Source organism: Brassica napus, chromosome C2, assembly GCF_020379485.1.
Source record: "Brassica napus cultivar Da-Ae chromosome C2, Da-Ae, whole genome shotgun sequence".
In the NCBI taxonomy this organism is placed as follows: domain Eukaryota; kingdom Viridiplantae; phylum Streptophyta; class Magnoliopsida; order Brassicales; family Brassicaceae; genus Brassica; species Brassica napus.
Window position 1 is genome coordinate 22,667,064 of NC_063445.1, and position 9,416 is coordinate 22,676,479.

General features: G+C 49.0%; 1 protein-coding gene across 2 annotated transcripts; it reads left to right on the forward strand.

Moving 5' to 3' along the window:
• The first annotated feature begins 461 nt into the window (after window positions 1–461).
• LOC125582046 lies at window positions 462–5,828 on the forward strand. 2 transcript variants are annotated; one of them, XM_048748450.1, is made up of 2 exons: window positions 462–697; window positions 758–5,828. In XM_048748450.1, exon 2 carries the CDS (start codon window positions 4,593–4,595, stop codon window positions 5,793–5,795), a length of 1,203 nt encoding a protein of 400 aa, XP_048604407.1. In that variant the 5' UTR covers window positions 462–697; window positions 758–4,592; the 3' UTR covers window positions 5,796–5,828. The 2 variants fall into 2 exon arrangements, with proteins under 2 accessions (XP_048604407.1, XP_048604406.1); XM_048748449.1 differs by having other exon boundaries at window positions 758–4,588.
• The last annotated feature ends 3,588 nt before the right edge of the window (window positions 5,829–9,416 follow it).

Genomic DNA, 9,416 nt, shown 5'->3' on the forward strand with positions numbered 1-9,416 from the left:
TTGAACCAGTGAAAGAACTCTAAGTGACCATCTAAAAATCGTGAGCTAAACACTTTGAGAGTGTGAGGATTTTTATTTGCTAACTTTGTTAAGTGTTTCAGGATGTTTGGACTTCTCAAAAAATCAAAACCACTACAAGATGATGTCTACTTTCCTTTTAAAACTGTTGTTGAAAAGAAGCAATTGATTTTTGACAAGAGACAGTTTGCTTCTAACGAATTTGATTCTGTGCAGAAACAAAGGAAGAGACAAAACAGGTCCAATGATGAGAAGTGGGTCAGAAGTGGTGATCGTCCCTTCACCAAAGCCAAGAGAAGCAACCGTGTAGTGCTTGATCAAAACGAGCTTCAAACTTATGCTAGTTTGGAGAAGATGTTGCATAAGGCAATTCATGCTATCCGACAGCTCAAAAAGAAGGGAAACACCAACACTTCTTCGGCACCAAAACAGCAATGTAAGTCTTCTTATCTTTCAAATTCTGATTTGAAAACTAATGAGATTTCTTTTGATAAAAGCAAAGCTGTGAAACCCACAAGCAAAGCTCATTCCACCAGGTGCTTCAAATGCCATAGGATCGGTCATTATGCTAACAAGTGTCAAAAGCAAAAACCGTTGGTGACTTTGGAGAATGAGAACCTTGAAACCGAGCCAGAAAAGGAAGAGCCTTTGCCAATTCAAATACCGGACCAAACTCAAGGTGAGCATTGTGCTGATTATGGTTCTTTTGCTTATAATCATTTTCCTTTTAATGTTTCAGATTTGAGGACAAATCTTTTTGAAGAGGAAGGGAATGATGTGCCCTGGTTCGTGGATCAGTCCATTGGAGCCAACCAGCATGGAGATCAGGACGTTCTGAACAATTTGACCGAGGTTCGTTCATCCGACCGTACCGATCAGACTGACCAAGCCGTTCTGCGTGCGTCCCGATTGGAGCTTCGGCTGGAACCACGTCCAGACGACCTAACCGACCGAACCACAGCCCGTCTTCCCCAACCAACTCGACATTCTAAAACCCACGGTCGAGCCAGACTTAGCTTGGGTCGTGAAGAAACCAAAGACGGACATGCATTCTTATCTGGCGGACCATCCGGACAGTCCCGCAAGCGTCCTTATCTTTACCCCGTGCATCCATCTGGTTCGGATGAACCTGGACATCTTGACTAGTCTTCTCCATTTTCCGTTCCTTGACCAGATCTAGTCTTCTCCATTTTCCGTGCCTTGACCAGATCTAGTCTTCTCCATTTTCCGTGTCTTGACCAGATCTAGTCTTCTCCATTTTCCGTGCCTTGACTAGATCTAGTCAAATTTATATTTTCTATGCATTGTTTTCCTACATTTCTATTTATTGTCTTTGACTACAAAACACTATAAATATGTAGTCCCTTTGATGAATAAAGGCAGTTCATTTTAGTTGTTTATTTTCGATTCTTCTTTTCTCTGAGTGAGAGAGAGAGTTCTTAGCTAGTTCATCGGTTTGAACCGGCTTGTTGATTTGGTGGTCAGCCAATCATCTTTTGTGTCGTTTGGTGGTTAGCCAACACACCTTCATCGTTTCTTAGGTGGTTAGCCTTAGATCTTGGGTATATCAAGAGCCATTCCGCATCTCTTGACGATCCTTTCAATCCATTCCAGTTCCAGAAGTGCCATCGCCTTCTCGGTTCATATCAAACACCCGGCCAAAGCCATCCTTCCCGTTTTGGGCGTATCAGCCTGTTATTCGATGGGCCTTGTGGAGGGATGTAATCCATCTCCTACAATAAGTCCCCCCCCAGTTCACTTGTGAGCGGCGTAGCGGTCTCAGTGAATTTGTGGGTCAGGTTCGTTCGTATAACAGGTCCTAGCGTGTTTAGTCGCACGCCGTTTTATTGACGTTTCTAGTCGCTTAGAGTAGTACTTCTTCATGATCTGCTTTGCTCGCCGAGGTTTTTATCATGGAGGCACATTTTACTCGGTAGGCGAATTACCCCGATATAAGAGCTCAAGCTTATCTCATCGGTTTACGTTAGGAAACCGGTTTAGACCGAAATCGGGGATTAATTTCGGTCTGGCATCTCGATTAGAGATCGGTTTGAACGAGAAACTGAACCGTCGCGAGTAAGCCTTTGGGTATTTAGGCGGCCTTTGAGGCCCATTTAGGCTTCTGTAGACCTAATGATTGCGCTTCGGAGGATGTGCCCTTGTTTTTGCTATAAATAGGCTCCTCCCTTTCGCTTTCGTCATTCTTCTCTGCAAGTTCAGGGATTCCGCCTTCTCTCCCTTCCCTCTATTTTTACTTTCTCTCTCTAGGTACGTTTCTCCTTACACAGGCTCGTCGGCATCGTCTGGCGGTTTTAGTCGTCCCCTAAATCCAGGATCATGCCTCTGAGAGGTCGTTTGTTGCGAGAAGAAAAAGGGAAGGGCGTCGCAGATTCTCCGAGTCCGACCAGAGATGCACGGGTAGCAGACAGTCCACCGGATGATTTCGACTTGATTCATCGCGACGCTCTTCGGGATTTAGACAATATGACCTTATCTCAACGCCTTTTGGTCGCTGAGGCTCATAAGATGATCCGTGATGAATGCGCGGATCGCGTCGAAGTTGGGAGCAGTGACGTGAGTGGTAGCGGTTCTGAAGCGTCTAGCCAAGCCTCAAGATCTTTGAGACGAGCTAGTCGGGAGATTTCTTTCGACCAGATAGACTGCCGTCCCACGATCTATCATTCTGAGGGGATCTTCGAAGAATTCGGCGCACTCCCGTCTGAATTGTTTCGTGACCCGCGGGCTCAGTTATGGGGGAATGTCTTTGATTCTTGCTCCTCTCACAAGACGGTGAGGGATTTATTGAGGCGAAGAGGAGGTGCCGGCGTTACGTACATCATTCCTTCCAAGAGACAGCGTCCTTGGTCGCCTCCGATTGGCTATCAGTGTGTCTACGAGTCTTATTTTGGAGACCATACGATGCTCTGGTTTCCAATTCCCCGACTGATCACGTCGTACGCATTCCGTCGGGACATCGCCATCTGTCAGCTGCTTAACGGGTCGCTGCGCATCGCGGTTATGCTAATGGTGATGGCAGCAGAGATAGATGTTTCGATGAGTGTGAGAGTATTCGAAGAGTTAACTTTTACGAAGGCGGAGCCACATGGAATATTTTCAGTGAAGATGCGCTCGAGCTACAACGTCTTGTCCGGGCACCCGAACAAGACGAAGGACTGGCAGCGCTCATATTTTTACGTCAAATCTGACGAGCATGCCTTCTCGGAGCCACCTGGGGACGACTACCGTGTTCTATGGAACAAAACGCTTGGTAGATAGTGTTTGTTGTCATCATGCCTTATTCGAGTATTCTAACAGCATGTTTCTTGTTGTTGCAGTTCATCACCCGAATACGATCGCATACCCGGAGAAATTCTTCGAGAGTGCTCAGGCGATCGCGGCTCACAGTCATCTTCGTTGGCCTGATCTTAGTCGAGAGTGGATAAGACGTCAAGAAGCTCGGATTGCTAGAGGTGAGTTCATCGGTCTTTCTCCAAGAAGTTCTATCAACAACTTAGTCTCTCTTCTTTTTCTTTTTACAGTTGATTGGGAATCGAGACTTCCTGTTGTACTCGGGCCCCGTAAGTCGCATCTGTCCCTTTTTACTCGGAAACAGCAGAAACTTCTAGACGAAGCTAGAAAGATGGACGGAGTGACGGATTTGAGTGCATTGTTGAAGGAGAAGCTGCAATTGCTTTCGAAGAAGTCAATTCCTGCCGATGTGCAAGGGTCGACCAGTTCTGACGCAGGCCGAGCTTCCAAGGAAGGAGCTCCTGGTTTAGTCGACAAAGACGTTGGGGCGGAGCCTCCTGCCTCGAGTCCTAAAAAGAAGACGAAGAGCAAGAAATCCAGGAGGAAAGCAACCGAAGAGCTTCCTCTTGAAGAGATCGCTTCTCTCGACGAAACCTACGAGGGTTTGGAAGCAAGGAAGGGAGAGAGAGGGAGGAAGAGATCTTACGAAGGGGCTACTTCCTCCATTGATCACGGCGAGGCGCCGACAGTAGGACGAGAAGGCGCTACAAGGGGTTCCGACGGGTCTGACCGTTCCGAAGCGGCGCCCGAAGATCGTCCCAGAAAGAAGAAGAAAAAGAAGTCCATCGAGGCAGAGCCGCGTCCTTCTGATGTGGAGACGGGCCTTGTCGAAGTTGTCGCGGGAGGCGACGTTTCCCTTGAAACCCCTCCTGAGGAGAGAGAGGTCTCAGCGCGGGGCAGTGATCCTGTTACGGGTGAGAGATCTGTTCGTGATCCGTCTGCGAGGAAAGGGTCTCGTTCAGAAGGTTCTACTGTGAGGAGGAAGAAGATCGAGTTCCCCGATCGCGTCGAGTTTTCCTACAATGAGACGACCCCCCTAATCCTTAATCCTCTTAGGTGCGCGGAGCTGACGCGCCAAATTCGTGGTGGGACGAAGGAGATGCCACAGTTGGACGACCTTTACTTCAAGACTGAATACATAGACGCTGCTTCCTCGAGAGCTCGGGTAACTACGCTACCCTTCATGCTTTATCTCATTATTCGATTCGTCGGGTTTATTCGTCTCACGTGGTCTGTGTTTGTCGTGTGTGCAGAGTGACGGGAGTATGAACTTTCTCGTTGAGAAATACGATAGTGCTCTGAAACAGACAATGATCCAGTTGGGATCTTCGGAGAAGCTTGCCCAGACGAGGTTGAAGGTCACCGAGAGAGTAAGGGCGGAGCATAAGAAAGCCAACGAGAAGGCCGCAGAGGAGAAAGAGATTCTTCGAGTGAAGTTCGAAGAACTGGAGGGCAAGCTTAAATCTTCCAGCGCGGCGAGGAAAGAGCTCGTCCGAGAGAAAAGTCATTTGGAGCAAACGGCTGCGAACCTGGAGAAGGAGAAGACCATGCTGGTCGAAGAGAGAGATGCCGCGGTAGACAAACTAATCAGAGAGAGGCAACGCTTGAGGGACTCCCAGGGTTTGGAGGTTACTCGTGAGAGGGAAAGAGTCGAGGCTGCTATGGCTGAGAAGGCAAGTCGCCATTTTGATCGCGTGCGCGACCATTTTACTCGTCTGGAGGCTTTCGAGAAGGCGAAGAATCTGTATGGTCAAGCTTCGGGGACGAAGAAGTGCCTCGAGGTTATAAAGGCGAGTGGGACGGAGATCCCCCAAGAAATGATCGACGTCTTCGCTGAGCAGGAGAAACTTTACGAGGCGGAGGTTATGAAACTCCGAGTAGAGCCGCTGTCTGATAGCGATCTTACACTTTCTCCGCTGGTCCTTCCTTCTCATTTCGCCGAGGACCGGTTCAGAACGTCATTCGATCCCTATGGGTCGAACGTAAATTTGATCGGGCCAGAGACGGCTTCTCGGCTCGTTACCTCACTCGAAGTTGTTGAGGAGCCATCAGAGGAGCCACTGGTTGACGTCACGTCTATCCCTACCGAACATGTCAAATCCCCGGTGGGAAGCGGTTTTGACGAGCGCCCAGAGAATGAGAATCTGAAGGGGTTTCCTGGAAAGGACTGCCTCGAGATAGGCGACACTCTGGTTCGAGAGGGAGAGACCGAGAACGTGGGCGTCGAGGATCATGTGCTTGTCTCGGATTCTTCCTCCGAAGGACGAGAGGATGGGGAGGAGGATAACGATGGAATCGAGGAGGCGTCGCTGCCACGTCCCGCTGAGGAGGAGACGATCTACGAAGCTGGGGATACAGATGTTCCTCCACTTCCTGTTGTAGACTCTCTTGCCCCTATTTCTACTCGGGCGGAGGATCCAACTGCTGCCGCTACCAAGGGTCCTGACAATCAAGATTCTATGCCTTGATGTCTCACCTATGTTCTTTTTTGTTTGTGGTCTTGATAGACCCTGTTGTTGTACGATTAGATATGCTTTTATTTTATTGGCAAGTCGCTGTTTTAAGCGGACTTTAAATTTGTGGGTTGTGTTTCTCATCTGTACTTGCAAACTTTGTTAAAGTAAATGTCAGTATCTTTGGTGTCTCGCGATGTGTTCGCTTAGAAACAATAGATTCCTGACTTTTGGCTTTTGCAAATAGATAAGGAAACGAACCGCTAGGGGCTTTATTCAGCTCTTGTCGCGTTTCGATCGAGACGACGTCTAGGCGCATCGTTCTATATCGAAAACAAGGGACTGAATCTAAGAGTGGAAGGTTCTTTCGTCTGTTTCCTCAATGACAATCGAGTAATTGGGTAGCTAGTCCATTACGCGTTTAGTCGAGGAAAGGTTAAAGATTCACTCCGTTTAGTCGGTCAATGCTCCTTGGGCATAGGTGACTAGCGACTGTTGGGTCCTCAGGCTAAGTGTCTGATCAGGACATAGCCAGGAAATGGATCGATAGTGTCCGCGTATCTCCTGCTGGAGACACGGGAGCCGTTGGGTTTGATAACAGGCATCTACTCAGTAGAAGTTGAGACAAAGAACAAGATTTTGACTTTGATTTTGTTACAGCTGGACCTGTTTAAGGCTGCCTACGTACCTCGGTTGAGGATCAAGCCATTCGTAGTTCATTTTTCCCGAGTAAAAGTGGCCGTGAGTGGCGCATTTACTTGGTCGAGTAGAAGTGACCTCGGGGGTGCATCTACTCGGTAGTTTTTTTTTTTTTTTTTGAAATACACCTACGAGTAGAAACGTCTTAGGTGCATCGAGTTCCATGATCGGGGAACTTCTTCGCCACGTGAAGTTTGAAGTCGGTATACTCCAGGTTTGACGACTTTGATGATTTTGTAAGGTCCCTCCCACCTAGCGCCGAGTTTACCGGCGTTTAGCTCCTTAGTGTTTTCAAACACCTTGCGCATGATGAGGTCGCCGAGTTCCAGAGGTCGGGCACGGACCCTTTTGTTGTAGTAACTCTCGATCTGGTGTTGATAGTTCTGGATGCGCAGCAGAGCTTGATCTCGTCGTTCTTCTATCTCATCAAGGGCGTCGAGTAGCATTTCCTTGTTGAGTTCGACGTATTGAGGCATCTTGGAGCGTCGGAGGCTTGAAACGTTGACTTCAGCGGGAGCCATGGCTTCTACGCCGTAGGCGAGGGAGAAAGGTGTCGATTTAGTCGATCCTCGCGGCGTTGTGCGATGGCTCCATAGGACTCCATCGAGCTCGTCAGCCCAGACCCTTTTTCAGATCCAGACGCTTTTTAATGCCATCGATGATGAGTTTATTGGAGGATTCTGCCTGGCCATTACCTTGCGGGTAACGAGGAGTGGAGGGGCTTAGTCGAATGTTCCATTTGCCACATAACTCCTTGAAGTTGCCTGACATGAATTGCGATCCGTTATCGGTAACGATCTCATAAGGTAAACCGTGGGGGCAAATAATATGTTTCCAGACGAAACCGCGGACTTCTTTGTCTGTGACTTGAGCGTATGCTTCAGCTTCGATCCATTTGGTAAAGTAGTCGGTGAGGACGAGGATGAAGCGTCTTTGGCGGGAACAGGGAAGTGGTCCAATGATGTCCATTGCCCATCGCATGAACGGGTATGGAGCGGTGGTTGTTCGCAACATTTCGGTTGGACAATGGATACTAGGTGCGTGCCGTTGGCACTTGTCGCAACTTCTCGCGTAAGACTCGCAATCTACGTTCATTGTTGGCCTGAAGAAGCCTAAGCTCCTTACTTTGATTGCTAATGCACGTCCGCCCGAATGATTTCCGCCAGCGCCTTCATGCGTCTCTGCCATAACCCTTGTTGTCTCGTCGCCATGAATGCATTTTAGGAGTACTTTGCTCGCGGTCCAGCGGTGTAGTTCATCGTCGAGAACGACGTAATGGGCGCTGCGTGTTTTTAGTCGGCGAGGTTCCCATTTGTCATTTGGGAGTTCTCCCTTCGAGAGGTAGTCGATAAACTCAGTTCTCCAATCAGGACCAAATCCGTCGTTATCTGGAGTAGCGGGTTCGATGACCGGGGCAACGAGGGTTTGGTCGGTTGGAATATCGATGCTTGGTTTCTCGATACGATGTATCGGGATAGTTCGTTTAACTTGATCACGAATCTTGCTGCCAAGGGCCGCGAGGGCGTCGGCGCAGACGTTTTCGCCTCTGGGAACTTTGATGAGTTCGAAGAACTCGAACTCTGCTGCCAGGCTTTGCACTATTTTGAGATAGGCATCCATTCGGTCGTTGCGGGCATCGTAGTCACCGCTGAATTGACTGGCGGCTAATTGAGAGTCGCAATAGGCGCTTAGTCGTTTAGCTTTTACGGCTTTTGCTAAGCGGAGTCCGGTGATCAGAGATTCGTATTCTGCTTCGTTGTTTGACGCGGGAAAGCCAAAGCTGAAAGACTGCCTGATTAGCTCTCCGGTCGGGGACTATAGTTGGACTCCGGCTCCTGCTCCCTTGTTGGTCGATGATCCATCGACGTGCAGCGTCCAGTTTGAGCTCGGGAGTATAAGATCTTGTTCCAATTCTGAGGCCAACTCGACCAGGAAGTCCGCAAGGACTTGGGACTTCGCTGCTGTGCGGTTCTTGTAGGTAATATCGAGCTCGCCGAGTTCGATGGCCCACTTCATGAGTCTGCCAGATCTGTTGGTGTTTTGGAGTATCGTTCGGAGAGGTTGATCAGTCAGTACCTCCACTGAATGTGACTGGAAATACGGTCGAAGCTTTCTTGGTGCCTCGACAACTGCTAAAGCCATCTTTTCCAGAGTTGGGTATCGCGTCTCTGGTCCGGTCATGCGTCTGCTTGTGTAGAAGATGGGCTTTTGTTCGCCGCGGTCTTCCTTTATCAGAACGCTGCTGGCTGCAGCTTGTGACACCGCGACATAGAGAGATAGAACATCACCGACGTCCGGCTTAGCGAGTACTGGAGGTGTTGTCAGGTATTGCTTGAGTTGAGTAAATGCATCCTCGCACTTCTCATCCCAAATGAACCTCTTGTTTCCTCGCAAGAGATCGTAAAAGGGGAGGCACTTGTCGGTGGATCTGGAGATGAAACGATTTAGAGCAGCTATCCGGCCCGTGAGCCGTTGTACTTCTCTACTGTTCTTCGGACTTGGGAGGTTCAGGACCGCGGATATCTGCTTCGGGTTTGCCTCGATTCCTCGCTGCGTGACTATGTAACCGAGGAACTCGCCTGAAGAGACTCCGAATGTGCACTTTGCTGGGTTCAGCTTCATGCCGTATTTGTTGAGAGTTTCGAAGCATTCTTGAAGATGACGGAGGTGATCAATGGAATGGAGCGACTTAACCAACATGTCGTCGATGTACACTTCCATGGTGATGCCCAGCTTATCTGCGAACATCTTGTTCACAAGTCGTTGGTAGGTTGCTCTGGCGTTCTTCAAGCCGAACGGCATGACCTTATAGTAGTAGGTTCCCCTATCTGTGATGAAGGCTGTCTTCTCGCGATCATCCGGGTGCATCATTATTTGATTGTATCCAGAGAAGGCGTCCATGAAGGTCAGCATCTCGTTTCCGGCCGTAGACTCGAC

Bases quoted from the DNA above. Each gene is read 5' to 3' on its own strand.
- LOC125582046 (XM_048748449.1), top strand. From the start codon at position 3,230: ATGCCTTCTCGGAGCCACCTGGGGACGACTACCGTGTTCTATGGAACA.